The following is a 16,405-nucleotide window of genomic DNA, read 5'->3' on the forward strand; positions in this document are numbered from 1 at the left end:
GCAGGAAAATATTCAAATAATGATGATAATGCGCCTGAGCATTAATCATCTGAAATATAAAATGAACACAGCTGATACTGCACTTTTGAAAAAGATGTTTAACCAAAAAAAACTGCGGACAAAATATTTATAATTATAACTAATCATTAATTTTGATTTGTGTTGTTCATATATAACTGCTTTGGGAAGTCAAGCTCAAAAGATTGCATTTTGAGGGTAACAATATTTTGTAAAACACCTAATCATTTGCGCGTACTTGAACGCAGCTTGAAATGAGCCTGTTGCTACGCAACAGTGTTTATACACCGAGGAAAGCGGTTACATACGGACTTTATCAAGGTGCTAAAACTGCTATTGTGTGGGGTTTTTTTAAGTACTGTATACTTGTAGTAAAACTGCTATTTAGTGATTTTACGTATTTCATATTTAAAACCGGTCTTGTGTGTTTTTAAATTAAGCTACTTTTGCATTGACAAAAACAACAGAAGCCGGATTTTGCTGTGATCGTTGGTGGTTATTAACGTTGGCTGATGTAGTCATTGAACTATCTTCATTAACAAAAAATGTTTCCTGTTGTTGTAGCGACTGCAAACCTGCTCCCCACCCAGTAACAGCAGCATGAACCCCTCGCCTGACCAACAGCCCCTTTTGATAACTAAGGAGATGCTGCAGGAGGGTGTCGTCCATGAGAGTGCGACTCAACACCAGCGTTGGCCTGTTCCCGAATTTAGTGAAGTCCTCCACTTACGTCTGTGTTACAAAAGTGAGATGAAAATATATATATATATAAAATGACTAATCAGTGTCCGCATGTGTGATGAGTTTATTCACGTGAGTGGTTGTTTGTTTTCAGACATCGAGAAGATCGCGCAAATATGGGATTTCCTGTCTCTGGTCAGGCTTGACTTGAACTGCAACCTCATAGAGAAAATCCAAGGCTTGGGTGGTCTGATTAATCTGACATGGCTTGGTAAAATCAGACTTTGTATTTATATTATGCTCACGTTTTCTTATCAACCATTGGCAAAGATGTGGACAACATCTTATGTGATCGGCTCAGACACTAACCAGTAATAATCATTACTGAATGTGTCTTTTAGATCTGTCATTCAACAAAATCGAGAAAATTGAGGGCCTGGAGTCTCTGCAGAAGCTTGAAATGCTGAATTTGTCTGACAACAGGATCTCTGTCATTGAAAACATGGATACACTTGAGAACCTCACTCATTTCTACCTTGCAAACAACCTCCTCGGACAGTTAGACAATGTAACAATATTTAATTATAAAATTAAAAATAAATTTAAAAAAAGTGACATACTGCATTTGTATTGAAATAAATGTTACCGTCATATACTGGTGTTTCAGAACATAACTTAATGCACATCTAATGCGTTTAAAAGGTACTCTACCTCAAGAAGTTTAAGCTCCTGTACGACGTCAGCCTATTTGGAAATCCTCTCCCTGAGGAGGAGGGTTACGATTTTTTCATTGCTGCCCATTTTCCGAACTTGAGGCGCATAGACTTCAAAGTAATTGACGACGACACGGTAAGTATAACCAGTGGTGCATTTAGACACAAACCCAAGTTGCAAACTACTGTAGTCGTTTTAAAACAGCATTTTTATACATAATTGTCTTTTCATTTTCGTGACTATATGCAAGTTAGTTTGAAAACCTTCCTCGTTGACATTTTGATACTGTACAAATAAATCAAATGTCTCTATGTATGCAGAAAAATGGAGCATCTATCAGATACGCGATTGCCTTTGATAAAATGAGACGAGAAGAGCTGCAGATACAACAAGCCAATGAGGTTCAGCAAAGACGGGAAGCTCAACTAAAATTACACAATGTAAGCTAACAGAAAGTTCATGTTTATTGATCCCGCTTTGGAAGTGTCGATGTGTCACTTAGTTTTTCTTTGTTTTTTTTCAGGATGCCTTTGTGGAGTTCCTCAATGGGCCCAGTCTGTTTAAGAGCATGTTCCAAGATGATCCAGAGGCAGAGACACTACACTCTGTTCCAGGAGTGGCCTCTCTGATTGAGACATATCCTTTGCTGCCCTTGTTTTTATGCAGGTGTATTGACAGCGTACAAGCTGAGCAAATCATTCCTTGGATTTCTTAACCTTGCACTTACGTTTGAGCACCAAATGGTGGAGCTGTGTATACAGTTATTTGAAACAGGCATGGCTGACCATAAACAGAGAGAGACAGAGGTGAACTCTTTCTTCAGTCACCAGAATAAGGCTGAAAGAGACTGCCAGCAGAAATCATCACAGATGTTGGACAAGGTTGGTCAGCAACACCAAGAGGGAAGCTGGGAGAACCATCATGTTGTAAATCTATCTGCTCTGGGTTTTCCAGCAGACTGACAGTGCAGTTACAGTAACTCAGTAATGTCTGGTGTTAGTGATTCATATACGATTATGTTTTCACCATTATAGGGGACAGAGGATTTGAGGGAGGTATTAGACGAAGATATACGAGAGGTCAGGATCGAGCGGCTCTGTAGCAGTATCTTGAAGCTGGAGGTGGAGCTTTTCAGCCAGCTGGAGGTGAGTATGTGCACACCTTCTGCACTTTGTAAAACTTCCAATCTACAAAGACTAGTTTGTTCTGAAAACGTTTGAATTGGAGCCGCTTCTTATGTTAGTGTACATAAATTATCCCAGATTCTATAGATGTAGATTGAATCATTTACTTTACTCCCATATGTCTGACAATTTGATAATGTACTTTTGTTTCACATTTACCCACACGGACGCCTGCTGTTCATTTCAGGATGAGATCCAAAAGTTGAACACCAGTTTGTCAGACATGGCTGACAATTTTAGCAAAACTGTGCACGCGACATATCCTTTTTTAATGTGAGTCAGCATCACAGCCTTGAATCATTTCCAGTCACACAGATTCATTACTGTTCTAACTGAACTGTTTACTGCATACGTAATATTTTGATGCTTGATGCAATGCCAGATCAACCAACCAGAGTATCAGGGCAAAAACTACCTTTACTTTTGAACAAGATTGTAACTTAACTTTATTACTTTCTCTCAGTCGAATTTGAAATGGGTTACATTTAAGTCCCAGGTCAGATTTCTGCCGATTTTGAGTAATCCACTTCTATACAAAAGACGTCTTTGACACAATCACACATTTGCCCAATGTCGAGATCTGGAGGATGAATATAATCAGAAGGTGCGACAAGTTGCTGTTGCAACTCTGGAGAAAGTGGCCATGGAAACCGAGGTGGAGGATATGCCAGTTGATGTCACAATGGTAAGTGTTATCCTTTTTAGACCAAACCAACTATACAAAATACAGGCTTACAATAATGTGACTGTGGAATTATTGGGATTGTCATAAGCAAGGCAAATTTATTTGTATAGCAGTTTCCAGCAACAAGGCAAAAAAAGTGCTCTACATAAGGCATGAAGGCATTACGATATATAAAAATATACAGAATAGAAAAATATCAGTTTTTTTCCGTCTCTGAGATAATTCAACATGTCATGTTGCATATTGTCTGCAAACTCTGCCATGTTTACACTCCAGTGTGCCATTCCAACCTGCATTTATAAAGGTTTGAAAGTCAGCTCGATGCACAATTTAGCATATATATGTAAAAGAAAATAACATGCAAAAATGAATGCAGCCGTAGCAGAATAATAGTGGTCTAAATGCTGATGAAAGACATCTGAATGGATCACATGACATCCGAATGGGTCACGTGACATCCGAATGGATCATGTGTAGTTAAAATGGGGTTTATTAACAGTATCAGTGCTCTAATTCTTTACCTCCTATGTTTTTACGTGTAGCTGTTTGCCGACAAAGACATTGTGATGGATGCACTGGTCACCAGCCATGACAACCACCTGGTGAGGATCAATGACCGAGAGACTGAGTTGGTTACACGTTTCACTTCCTGGAAAGTGAACCTCTTCAAAGGGGTAGGGACATAGCAGACACCCTAATGTACTGCATATTTTGATTTGGATTGAAAAGCCTCTTCTCCTTGTCTCACAGTCTTGTTCTTTTTCCCTGTTTGTCTTTGTGGGTTATTACAGATTCAAAGCACAGAACTTGCGCGGCACCGCATGCGCATCTCAGAAATCCACAGATATGGAGACTATTTGAAGGAGCAGGTTGTGAAGCTTCAGTAGCATAATCGGTAAAAGATGGTTTTGGCGAATGTATTTTGTATTTTCACAACCTGCCTGGAGGATTGTAAAATGTCACAGTGTGAAAGTAAAAATATATCTTTTTTCATATGCACTAAAAATTTAACTTACAATTGCCCCTGTGCATCTATTTCTTGCTGCTTGTTTTAAAATAAAAAAGGATAACTTAGAAACAATATATCATTTGTGTTTCTTTACTGTCTTCCCAGTGCACGAAGAGCAGATTTTATTTTAAACTGAAAAAATTTGCAATAGATAATACATATAAGCACATTTATACTTATCAATTCAGTGACATCAATATTAAAAGAAAAAAAAACATACAAATGCTCTGAAAATAATTCCAAAATGTGTTTTTAAAATGTGACATACACAAGGGTTGAGTGTCGTAGAAACAGGATATAAGTTCAAATAAACATTGTATATTTTGTGTGCATCATATGGATGGTTGAAATGTGTTTTTATTTATGTAACTATTCACGTTTTCTGTCTCCTTAGTTTAATGTTGTTGCGGAAAGCACGCTGAGTTCACCGGTTTATGAAACGTGCTCTCATACAAATAAAATTGACTTGACTTGATTTTCATCTGCTGATCGTTGTAGGACCACCGACTACAACTCCCAGAATGACTTTCGGCACACGATCCAATAAGAGCCCAGCTCGAGCACAGCTCCAGTTTCCAGCCAATGAAATTCAGGGAAATTTGATTCTCAAATCAGCCGTTGCAGTGTCCCTCCTCAGCAGTCGGTTCATGGGCAGCTTGCAAATTCGAGCAAAGTTTTGGACCTCGGGGATTTTGTGCAGCCGGCGGGCCCTCGTCTGTCAGTACCCTGTCTCTCTCCAGCGGCGGTGCGCTCAGTCACAAAGTTCATGACGGTTGCTGACGGTGACACCTTAGCGCTCATCATGCCTGTCCGAGCAGAGTGCTGCGGTACAACCGGCTCGGCCTGCACATCCTCGGCCTCGCTTGTCCCCCCCGCCCCGATCAACACCTACCAGCCGGGGGTGGCCACCTCGCTGCTGTACAGCGGCTCACAGTTTCGGGGTTACCAGAAAAGCAAGGGCAACTCGTACGACGTCGAGGTTGTTTTGCAGGTAAATTTGCATCTGACGTGCTCCGGTGCTGTCGGGCGCCGTCATTAGTTTGTTTGCTATTAAATGCAAAGTCAGCACATTTGTAGCCCTAGTTGCTAACAAAACCAGCCGTGAGCTGCTTCAGCTGTTATTTTCTTGCGCTACGACACTTTTAACACGTTGACCTAGGCGACGGTGCTTATGCTCCGGCGTTTGTAATTTACCTGCCAACATGAAACGTTTTTCCTCACCTGTAGCGTACGGCTTAACTTGCATACTTTCCACACACGTTAGCATTTTTGAGCAACAAAAGCTACTGAGCAGACTGAATCGGAGCTGCTTATGTTCATTTAAAACAGACATATCAGCAACCTCGCGTCAAATATATCACTCTGCCAGGTTTGCCCACTTGGTGAAGTTTTTAACCTCTGCTCACGCCTCTCCTGCTGACATTTTTTTTTTTTTTTTTGATTTCAGACCAGAGAGATATAATTATCATCACTCTTGTTTGTTTTTGGACAGCATGTGACTGTAGAGGATTCATATTTGTGTGGATACCTGAAGATCAAAGGCCTGACTGAGGTAAGCCTCGAAACTAGGTCAGGTGTAGTAGGACTGACCTTTTTTTTTTTTTTTTTAATCACCTTTTTATTCCTTCAATGACTTGGCACAAACTGGTTCTCACTGGCTGGATGCAGTGTGACAGTAGGTGAAGACTAACGTGAGGCCACGCCGGGTCTACCTACCCACGCTTAAAGCACAAAGTGTGTCAGCTGTATACCCGTTACATTATGCAACATATGCAAGGAAAAAGGTCAGCGGGATCCTGGAGTGTTTGGCCGTGGCAGACTGGAGTGAAAGATGAGTAGGTGTGTGTGCGTGCGTGCGTGTGTGTGTGTGTGTGTGTGTCTCTCTCTCTCTCTCGATAGAGGTTGCGAATCAAATTTAAACTCGCCAAGGCGTTGATGAGAAAATTAGGCCGAGAGGGCAAATATGTATTCTCTCGCATTTAACCGCGTGTCTATAAGGACACTAATTTGTAGTCAATCTGTACGAAGGGCGGTAAATGAAATTGCAAACCGATTTTGGACTCCGCAGCCCGTTGGGAGTTGCAGCACAAGTAGTTCAAGCACATCCTGATATCCAGAGACACGCAGGTTACGTGAAAATTGACTTTGTTACGTTTGTCACAAGGGTTGCGTCACACTCGCCGTAATGTATTTTCCTGCTGGCGCTTCATGACCGGCTGATCAAAGCTATAAGTCACAGGAAAGCTTTTGTGTCGCACAGCGGTGGATTTACGCAGCGCATGTAGACAAGCGGCTATTGGCTTCGGACGCACGTTCCCACTCGTCTGTGTCCTTTTTTCTCTCGTTTTGTTTGTGTGCCAGGAGTATCCGACTCTCACGACTTTCTTTGCTGGTGAAATTATCAGCCGAAAGAGGCCTTTTTTAACCAGGAAGTGGGACGCGGATGAGGACGTGGACAGGAAGCACTGGGTACGTTCTGCCGATCTTTCTCCTGTTACTCTGCTGCGGGAGGGCCTGTCGACGGTGACGGCCGCGACCAAAGAATTCAAAATGTTCCGCGTAAAGCATGTCGAGCAAATTTGGCGAGGTCGCCAATTTGGCATTCGCAAAGTCGTTTTGGCGAATTTCTGCAAGAGGTCCGACGCCGAGGTCGCTCTCGGTGCGATGGAAAGGTCGCCGTTAAAGGTAACCGTTTGCTTCGGCGAAGACGCGTTGGGAACGCGAGTTGTCCCAAACTGCGCTAAGCACCTGCGGCTCTTCGCCTGCCCCGACCCTGTGTACGCTCGTACCTCCCGGAAAAAGCCTGTAAATTGTGGAACATCTGGCAAATGTTAAAACGAAATCTACGCCGAGGACCGACGCACGTCTCGGCATGCAATGATCAACCGGAATAATCAAAATGGTCACTTAAGGAAATGATATTTGCCATACTTTAGTTGAAGTTTCCTTTTTTGTTGTTGTTGTTATCAGGGCAAGTTCCAGGCTTTTTACAAATATGCCAAAAACTTCAACTCCGATGACTTTGACTACCGGGCGCTGGAAAACGGTGATTATATCTTCATGAGGTGGAAGGTTGGTACATCATCAAGCTGCAAACGTTCATTTCTAGAACTCCCTCCTCGACTCGGCGTTGGAGCACTGACCTCGGCCCTTCTTTCCCGCTCAGGAGCAGTTCCTGGTTCCGGACCACACCATCAAAGACATCAGCGGTGCCTCGTTCGCCGGCTTCTACTACATCTGCTTCCAGAAGTCCACAGCCACTATTGAGGGCTACTATTACCATCGGAGCTCAGAGTGGTAACTACCGGAATTAGAACCAAACTCTTTTCAAGTGTTTTTTTTTTTGGGGGTATTTATTTTTATTTTATCTGCATTTAAATACGTGTTTCTAATGCGTTTACTTACTTTTGCAGGTATCAGTCTCTAAGCCTAAACCATATTCGAGAGCATAGTATGCCTATTTATGAATTTCGCTGACATAAATGCACAGGAGCACTGAGCGAAGGAAGGGACGGTTCACGCTGCCCTGTGCTGAATTGGGATGGGAACTACGGAGAGCCCCTTAATGCCAAGAATGGAGGTGACCTGTTTTCCTCACTGTGGGAGGGGGGGGGGGGGGGAAGAGAATTAACAAGTGGTCTGACACTCCTCTACTGGACTGAAAGAAAGAAAGCACAGATGAAGAAGAGTAAAGCGGACGACGGTCCGTGAGGCATGGACAGTTTTCACAGTTGCTGCAAAGCTGGTGTTTTGAGTGAAATTTGTATTTGTATTTGTCTTTTTTTTTTTTTTGCCTGTCTTTTTTTAACTTGTGTTTTTTATTCTTTGCACTCCTACAGAATCTGGCACCCTGTCGTTAGACATCAAAATAGCTCCCTATTTTTCCTCAGTGAAGACATTAAACATGATTGCCTTTCAGTAAAGCGTCGGAAGAGAAATGGAAGAGTGTAGAACTTATAAAGTCGTGATGAGAATTTTGTTCAGTAAAGCGCAATTTATTTCTCTTAAAATGCACAACATCTTTGTGAGATTGGTTTGATGCCACGGTGGGATTAGTGGTGGGTTTATTGCCAAAAGGTTGACACGGAAGCGAGAATGAGTAGGAAGTCTACTTTTTATGCAAGATCAGTAAGGCTGTATGTTTTGGTCAGTCGATCAGGGATGATGAGTTAGTTTTGTTATTTTCAGGCAATGTATGTTTAGTGACTGAAACCCAACAGCTAAAGGTGATGAAAGCTGGAACTGACTGGAAAGGACAGATTATTGACCAACAATCAGTTTTTGGCCGAGCTGAAATACACCCCCCTCGAGAAACACAGTTGTCTCAACAACTCTACAAAAAAAAAAAAAAAATCTGCAAACGGCTTCACTTCAGATTTTGTCTATGCAAGCCAAAGATCACAAGTAGGTAGAATTTCTTACACCACCTAAAAAAATTTTTTTTTATCTTATTTTCAGAGGACTTCTTTTTAAAGGTGATTTATTCATTTTAAATCAGGAGTGAAAAAAGGAAGAGGCTTATTTAATTACCATGGTCAGCATTGATAAGCACAGATGTGTCACAGTACATTTCTGACTCGACTAGTTGGAAAACGTAGGATCTGTCAGAGTTTCTGTCATGTAAAAGTTGTTTCTCAAACAGCAGACATGGCAGGAGGAAAATCTGAGATGTAATGCAACAAAAGCAATGCAGTGTTATGAATGTGCGAGCGATCGTTCAGCCTGTGGATACAATTAAAACCCTTTTTTTGTTTTTGTTTTCAGAGTTTATTTTACTACAATATAATATAACACATAGAGAGTCAAGTTATGTGTTGATTCCATAGTAGAGAATATAATGTTGGGAGAAAGGAAGAAAAAAAAAAAAAAGCACCTTGCGGGACTCGTGGTTTGTTAAATGAAACGGTGACGGAGAAAAATATAACCTGTGATGCTTTAGGAAAATAACCTGCTGCCTTACCATTTTAAATGTTTGTAATGCTCCTTTTTTTTTTAAAGATTAGCTTAGAATTGTTTTATTTGAAAGAAATCAAGAAAATATATGTATACATGTAGATATATATGTGTGTGTGTGTGTGTGTATGTATATATGTGTATATATATAATATATACATATATATATATATACATGTGTATATACATATATATTCTGTGTTTTGAGAGGAATTGTGCAAAAAAAAAAAACCAAGTTTTTCATCAACTTCTGGGGATTCTTCAAGTTTTTCTGAATAGGGTTGATGTAAAAGATTTGTCCAAGAGAGTGCATGTACTCCCGCTGCCTATCTTGTCGCTTATAGACGTTCAGCTGGTTGCCTGTAGAGTGACAACTGCATTTGATGGGTTGTAATGGCAATATTCTTGGTACAATTTTTTTTTTTTTAACCCAAGCAAGTGGATTGCCTACAGTTCAATCCCAAAGAGTTCAAAAATAATTTCTTCCTTTTTTTTTTTCTTTTTTTTTAAATTAATCATGTCAGAGTAAACAGAAACATGTGCAATGTAAGAAGCAAATGTTTATTTCGATGGGTGTCTATTAAAGTCTTGACTGAGGAACCCTGATTTAAAATAGTCAGTTTAAAGAAGGTGCTGTATTATAATTCTGCCGTGAGGAGAAATAAAGCTAACTTTCATACATTTTTTGGTGCACTTTCGGTGGTATTTTTATGAGTGACTTTTCATCGGAATGGTTGAATGAATAGTACAGTATGCTTTAGTGTAGTAGTTTAGATGACAGACATCGTAGCAGCCGGCACTAGATGTCAGTAGAGGACCATGGAAAACCTTTGTTGCTGTTAAGGTTCAGAACTATAACATAGCGCCGATAGAATAAGAATCAAACCCACAGTCAGACAAACACGAGGCTTGAGTTTTACTTGCAGCAAGGGAAGTCCGTGCAGGGTCTTAGAGTTGTAAGCTCTTCACCTGGCATCAGCCAACTCCAACTCAGACTTCCCTCTTTGCTCCTTTTATTGTATACATGGGGTTATAAAACAGCACGTGCTTACATTCCTATAGATAAGTGCACATGTTGTGTAACGTGTGTGCTTAGGGGTTCAATGCTCTGTGCACCCTATATGGGTATGTTTGCTTTTAACCTATGTGTGTGCTAAACTAAATAAGCCAGTTCCTCCTCCCCCGAGGGGCCACATACTGCAAGAGAGGAACTCGTGGAATGTGCATGCAGTACGAGACATTTCATCTAAAGTTTTATGCATAGAGTAACGGAAACTTTGCACAGGTAGCAGTAACTTAATTTACACACTGACAATGAGTTACTATTTTTTCCTAACAGTTGCTTTTACACGTGCCAAGGTCTCAACCAAAAGATGTAGCCACAGCACCGCTGGTTAGAGGACCTGCACACATCAATGTAAAAAAAACAAAAAAACATTGTCAGCATATTTCCAATAAATGCCTGTGAACTATGGTCTTCTTTTATCAGGTCAGATTAAACACAAGTTTCAAATGCCGGGGTTAAAAATTCTGAGGTCATTTTTATACTTGTAGTTTTAGTGTCAAATGTTACGAGTGCACCTAAAGTGAGATGTACTTTAAATTATTAGAGACCAAAGGCAGTGTTACATTAACAATGTTGCTTTTTTTTTAAATTTATTTATTTATTTTATTTCGTCAAAGACATGTGCTGTGAAACTTTGAAAAAAAAAAAAAAAGGGGGGGGGGGGGATTCTGTTATATGGTAACCAGCAGGCACATATTTGTCAATGATCAATAAATGATAAATGTGACTCGTGTTTGGTGTACGTGCCGCTGCTAAGGTAGTGGAGGCTGAAGAAAGGGACAACAGATGGAAGGAGATATCTAAATAAAATGTGCGCAGCAACTTCCTCATCAGGCTTTGACGATCGTGGCTTTCTGGAGAACAAATGTGATCAGTGCTTACAATGCATTTCAATGTGTAAAATAGTAAACAAAAACCCACAAAAAAACACCGTCCCAAAATTGTTTAATATAGTGTAATGCCCTACTTGTTTTAAAACATTTGATTGATTTCATCACTTTATTTGTTTTGCTTCAGTGGCTGCGAATTGGAATATTTGTTACATTTTGAAAGGAAAAAAACAAAATCAACCTTCAATCACATCAATCCATCTGTATGGCATGGCATACAAACTGTAATTCCAAGCACAATGTTGGGAACACATTTTTACCACTTTTATTCCGTTAAGCGCACTTGTGACTGCAGTGGACAGGAAAAGATCCTGTTATTCTTTGCTTTCATTGAATATCTATTCCTTTGTCCATTGTCTCTTTCATTTTTTTCCTGCTCTTATTTCTTGTCTGTTTGTACTTTTATTACATTTCACCATGAAGCAAAAGCGTGTTTCTTCTATTTTCTATCTAGCAAGAAATGAACCACCAACTAATAAATTTTTTTTTAAAAAGGAATCTGAAATCTGACACCTTATGACGTGGCAGGCCTGAATAAAAGAACAGAGGCGTTAAGAGAAAAACAAGAATTACGTAATCTCCCTCTGTTGCCGGGAGATGGACTGAGAGCAGGTTTAATGAGTGAGTGAGTGAGTGAGTGTGTGAGTGTGAGTGTGTGTGTGTGTGTGTGTGTGCGTGCGCGTGCGCCTTTGGTCCAGATTGGTTGCATATTGTCCCACACCGGAGCCCTAATTTAGAACAAAGATTTGACCAACCAGTGACACTTTTATCACTTTGACGCAGGCTGTAATGTTAAATGCCACACACACCGTTTTAGAGCAATGCAGGAATTTCCAGCAGGTAGACAATGAAAGATTTCCCACCTGTGGGTGTTCTACGTGACTCACAGCCACACCTGCTCCGGTGAATGCATTATAAATCCACCTGCAGAGCCTCCCTGCCTCATTCCCAAACCTGGCTGAGGCTGAGAGGCTTTGTGTTGTTGCTCACAACTGCCCGTCTGTCCTTTGACCATGGAGGTCGAGCGGTATCCTATCAGCGTCCGTTTAGTTGGAGTCATGCACAAGGAGAAGATCAAAGTAAGCACAGATGGCGCTTTCCCCTTCTTTTCTTAAAGAGTGTCTCATTTTTAGGAGAGGAGACAATTACAACTGACGCTTAACTTTTGCAACATAATGAATTCTGCATTTCCTTTTCCAGATGTACTTGACCTCTGTGCTTTGGTCAGACCAGAATGACATTTTAGTTTATAGAAGCCTTAAGGATTTCAAGAAAATGCACGTGAGTATAAAACACTGTGATGCCTTACACTTTGGCTTTTGCATTTCAACAACACATTTGTAACTCAAATTGTTTATTCCAGAAACAAATGAAGAACGCATTCCCACCTGCAAGTAAACTGAAAAAATCAGACAGAATCATCCCCACATTTCAAGGTTTGTGTGTTATTTACAGCTAAATACTAATATTCAGGAACAGGCTGGTGGTCTGATGACTGAACATGTCCTGTGTGCTTTCAGACAAAAAGATAAAGCCAATCGGTCGGAAGAAGGGCCCCACCAAGTCACTGGTGCGCTTAAAGAATTTGCAGAAATATTGTAATGAGCTTCTGAGCTGCGACCCACGAGTCTCTCAGTCCGCAGACCTCATCCGGTTCTTCCACCCTAGCGACCAGGACATGCAGCCGGAGTTTGCCAAGAACAGGTGGGCTAATGATTTATTACTAACAATTACAACAACATCATTTTGACCTCCGTTCCTGCGCGAGCTCCGCAGCGAAGTAAATTGTCATTCTAACCAAAAACTGAAAATAGCAGCCACAAAGAAAATAGCATGAATCATCCATCAAAGCTGATTCAACAAAACTTCCATGATAACGGGGAGATACAAACACCGCACCTTCTTCTATATCCATTTTGCTTGAATCAAAGGTTACCGGTAACACTTTTCATATATTTCCCAATTATCTTATCATTTTGATATGATTCCTAAATTCAGGGGGCTTTGAGACTGGCTTCTAAGTTTTCAAAATGACGAAGAAAGACTGAGAAAATCTTCCTCAACCATTTTAAAATGTCTATTTACATGAATATGGTAGGTTTTTTTTTTTTATAGCAAAAATATGTACAAGAAATGAATAACACACATCCTGCAGATGAGAGGGTGTAAAATACAAAGAGACTCAAAGATGAATTTATGTTTGCCTCGTTCACCTTCCCCTGCAGCCAGCGCAGATAAAACCACATAACGTCATAACTATGAAAGGTGCAGCCTTGTGACTGCACAACGAACTGGATATAAACTAGAAGATAGATACATGAAACTGACTTGAGAGACATACACTATCTCTGTTTTGTCTGCGGTGTATTTACCTCAGTGCTAATCTCTTGTCTCATCTCCTCAGCATCATGGTCATGCCCTCAGAAAATGAAATCAGGAACGATGGCGGCAACGTAACCCAGCCATTTGTCACGGAGACATACAGATGTGTGGCCCCATATGAGACCAAAGACACCAAGAACAAACCTTTCAAAGTGGCTGTGGATGAAAATGTGGACGTACTGATTAAAGACAAAGCAGGTGAGCAAACAGGCCTCAGTCAGTTTCTCAACAACGTTTGTAGGGGCCGCAAACGCACTCGGGGACCAGTCTGATGCGAGTTTGTGTTGGTTTAGGGTGGTGGCTTGTGGAGAAGGAGAACAAGCAGATGGCCTGGTTTCCTGCGCCGTACCTGGAGAAGATAGATGATGATGGTGATGATGATGATGAGATAGACAGTATTCCCGAAAGAGGTACGCCCATGTTTTTGCTGTAGCCTACCCTTAAAAGACACTTGGATTATTTGCCTACTTGACAGAAAGCATACTTTTTTTTAATTATTATTACCATAGTGAGTGAATTGTCAGCCAGGATACAACATGACACATTTAAAGTCATTCATTTCACCCCCAGGAATGCTTTACAGTGCAGTGAAGACCTACAAGGCCACCAAAGATGACGAGATCAACGTCAACATCGGCGCGGTGGTGGAGGTCCTGCAGAAGTCTGACAATGGCTGGTGGCTCATAAGGTAGTTCAACTGAAACTTTTACATCTGGCTACTATATTGTTTAACCGGGATGAGCTTGTGGGGCCACTGAGCTTCTGTAACTGTCAAAGAGCCCCCAAAAAAAACGGGACAGTTAATGACAACTATGATACAATGATAAATAGTTGGAACTAACCTGAAAAGCAAGGCAATGCTAAAATGGCACCTTCTCTAAGTTAAAGTAAAAAGACATATTCGTCATGCTCAGTGACGATCGCTTCCTCAATGCAAAGAATTTGGCTTATATATGCATTTGTTTGTCAGAAGGCAAAAATGCTATTCAAGTCGGTGTTATATTAATTGTAGGCTTACTATCAAAGTAGGCTGCATATGTTAAAACATGCACAGTTTGTGGATGTAATTAAAGGAAGTGCATTGACTCGTGTTATTTCATAGTTCCAGTCTAACACATTTCAGAAGGAAATCTTGTACTTACTCCACTCCATTTATCTGACAGCTTTAGTTACTTATAAGATGAAGACTTGACATGATGGATAATATAACAAGCTTTTAAAATTCAACACATCGTTAAAGATCAAACCAGTGGTTTGTCTTCTGACGTCTTATAAACAGTCGTTTGTAGTCAGGGTCACATTTCAGATGTCTATGAGTTGTTAACAGCTCCACTAAGTAAGTGGTTTCATTTCAATAAACGTTCCGGCGATCCAAAGATTAAAGAAGACCAAAGACGGAAGGATTTGTGGATCAGAACTTTGTTTTTTCTTCCTTTCTCTCCCGGCAGTCATCTGACGACCCATCCGATTTATCTGCTGTACTTGTAAATAAAACTGTTTATAGTAGTTCAAACTGGCTACACCTATTTTTACATCGCTATATTGGTACTTTTACTTTAGTAGGCTAAATATCTGAGCCGCCTCTGCTCTTGTCTTGTAACAGATACAAAGGGGAAGCAGGTTACATCCCTACCATGTACCTGCAGCCCCACAACTACCCTCATATCCACCTGACACCCCACCACCAGGACAGGCGCGTCTCATCCCCCCTCAGCTCCCTCCCCTCCAATCTGGTGCAGCAGTCCAAATTCAGCCGCTCCCAAGGAAACCTATTGGCAGCTGCACCTGCCAGGTGGTTCTCACCCAACCCCCCTGCTGCGAGGACCACTTTCTCCGCTGCGCCCGTCGTCACCACGTCTCCCGCCGCAAAGCATGCTCCTCCGCCCACGATCATGGTGGAGATGGATGGAGAGGAGGAACCACGCGCCGGGAGCCCGCCAGAGGACAGCGAGGGAAGCTTCGGAAGCGACAGCTCCGACGTCAGCTTCAGTGATGACCTCAGCTCCTCCTCGGCGAGCTCCTTCCTCGACCTGAGCCGCGGCGCCAACGACGAGCAGCTGCGCCTCAGCCGCACGCCTCCGCCCATGGCGAGCAACCACCTCAGCCCAACAAGCCCGCTGGAGGGGAAACTAATCCACAGCGTCTCCGATCCCAACCTGTTCAAAATGCCCGCGGCACCCAGGGTTCCGCCCAGACCTCAGACCCAGGACATCTTAAGCCGCTGTACCACTATCACCCGCAAGAACGCAGCCAGAGAGCAGCGTCCCAGCCGGTGACGTTTCTATAAGTAACAAAGATAACTTTATTTTAATTAAAGATAAAAAAAAAATAAAAAAAATAAAAGATTATAATTAACACATTGTACAGGCCTTTTGATGACTGTAGCCCTTTTGATGATAGTAGCACTGATTAATCAAGAAACACTTGACATGTGTAACTTACCTCTTTACAATTGGTGTTATTTTCCATACTGGAAACCTTGTATTGTGCCTTGCATGCATTTAAGACTGTGTGGAGTGAGTCATCTGTTCTTTTGACAGCAGAAACAGTAAATCCTAGGAATGTTATATTTCCTGACAAAACATATGTACAGTGAACTGTACTTGAAGAATACGATGTGTATAATAAACAGTACACTCTTCAGAATGTGAACATTTAAATCCTTGATGTGTTACTGAAGATCTGAGAACAAATAAAAGCACTTTTCAAAATGATTTCATCTGTTTCACACCTAAATGTTATTTTACGTGTCTAAAGTTAGAAGAATAATGCAGCAATTTAGTTTTCACTCAGTCATGAAATAAGGAATCCTATGAGGAGGCG

At 41.2% G+C, this 16,405-nt stretch overlaps 3 protein-coding genes across 4 annotated transcripts; all 3 read left to right on the forward strand.

Moving 5' to 3' along the window:
* Positions 1-311: 311 nt before the first annotated feature.
* On the forward strand, positions 312-4,627 carry drc3 (dynein regulatory complex subunit 3). The gene is made up of 13 exons (XM_069713521.1): positions 312-339; positions 583-763; positions 854-970; positions 1,101-1,267; positions 1,402-1,548; positions 1,734-1,853; positions 1,937-2,038; positions 2,130-2,294; positions 2,448-2,558; positions 2,785-2,870; positions 3,159-3,282; positions 3,825-3,956; positions 4,074-4,627. The coding sequence occupies exons 2-13, from the start codon at positions 619-621 to the stop codon at positions 4,167-4,169; spliced, it is 1,512 nt and encodes a 503-aa protein (XP_069569622.1). The 5' UTR covers positions 312-339; positions 583-618; the 3' UTR covers positions 4,170-4,627.
* On the forward strand, positions 4,627-7,889 carry gid4 (GID complex subunit 4 homolog). 2 transcript variants are annotated; one of them, XM_069713516.1, is made up of 6 exons: positions 4,627-5,282; positions 5,784-5,843; positions 6,653-6,760; positions 7,262-7,363; positions 7,458-7,588; positions 7,705-7,889. In XM_069713516.1, exons 1-6 carry the CDS (start codon positions 5,058-5,060, stop codon positions 7,766-7,768), a joined length of 690 nt encoding a protein of 229 aa, XP_069569617.1. In that variant the 5' UTR covers positions 4,627-5,057; the 3' UTR covers positions 7,769-7,889. The 2 variants fall into 2 exon arrangements, with proteins under 2 accessions (XP_069569617.1, XP_069569618.1); XM_069713517.1 differs by lacking the exon at positions 5,784-5,843.
* Positions 7,890-12,166: 4,277 nt separating this feature from the next.
* noxo1a (NADPH oxidase organizer 1a) lies at positions 12,167-16,315 on the forward strand. Its single transcript, XM_069713512.1, has 8 exons — positions 12,167-12,279; positions 12,401-12,481; positions 12,564-12,636; positions 12,721-12,904; positions 13,605-13,780; positions 13,876-13,992; positions 14,153-14,270; positions 15,186-16,315. Exons 1-8 carry the CDS (start codon positions 12,214-12,216, stop codon positions 15,856-15,858), a joined length of 1,488 nt encoding a protein of 495 aa, XP_069569613.1. The 5' UTR covers positions 12,167-12,213; the 3' UTR covers positions 15,859-16,315.
* Positions 16,316-16,405: the final 90 nt, after the last annotated feature.

This window comes from Brachyistius frenatus, unplaced genomic scaffold (assembly GCF_029030835.1).
Source record: "Brachyistius frenatus isolate BFR_SWC_R1_liver_20210118 unplaced genomic scaffold, ASM2903083v1 Contig_119, whole genome shotgun sequence".
In the NCBI taxonomy this organism is placed as follows: domain Eukaryota; kingdom Metazoa; phylum Chordata; class Actinopteri; family Embiotocidae; genus Brachyistius; species Brachyistius frenatus.

What these genes read in the sequence shown, in the direction of transcription:
- drc3 (XM_069713521.1), top strand. Translation starts at nt 619, where the DNA reads ATGAACCCCTCGCCTGACCAACAGCCCCTTTTGATAACTAAGGAGATG. An exon ending in AAGTAATTGACGACGACACG is followed by an intron (nt 1,549 to 1,733) that starts GTAAGTATAACC and finishes CTATGTATGCAG; the next exon opens with AAAAATGGAGCATCTATCAG. An exon ending in GCGACATATCCTTTTTTAAT is followed by an intron (nt 2,871 to 3,158) that starts GTGAGTCAGCAT and finishes ACACAATCACAC; the next exon opens with ATTTGCCCAATGTCGAGATC.
- noxo1a (XM_069713512.1), top strand. Translation starts at nt 12,214, where the DNA reads ATGGAGGTCGAGCGGTATCCTATCAGCGTCCGTTTAGTTGGAGTCATG. An exon ending in AATCATCCCCACATTTCAAG is followed by an intron (nt 12,637 to 12,720) that starts GTTTGTGTGTTA and finishes GTGTGCTTTCAG; the next exon opens with ACAAAAAGATAAAGCCAATC. An exon ending in AATGGCTGGTGGCTCATAAG is followed by an intron (nt 14,271 to 15,185) that starts GTAGTTCAACTG and finishes GTCTTGTAACAG; the next exon opens with ATACAAAGGGGAAGCAGGTT.
- gid4 (XM_069713516.1), top strand. Translation starts at nt 5,058, where the DNA reads ATGACGGTTGCTGACGGTGACACCTTAGCGCTCATCATGCCTGTCCGA. An exon ending in ATATCTTCATGAGGTGGAAG is followed by an intron (nt 7,364 to 7,457) that starts GTTGGTACATCA and finishes TTTCCCGCTCAG; the next exon opens with GAGCAGTTCCTGGTTCCGGA. An exon ending in TACCATCGGAGCTCAGAGTG is followed by an intron (nt 7,589 to 7,704) that starts GTAACTACCGGA and finishes TTACTTTTGCAG; the next exon opens with GTATCAGTCTCTAAGCCTAA.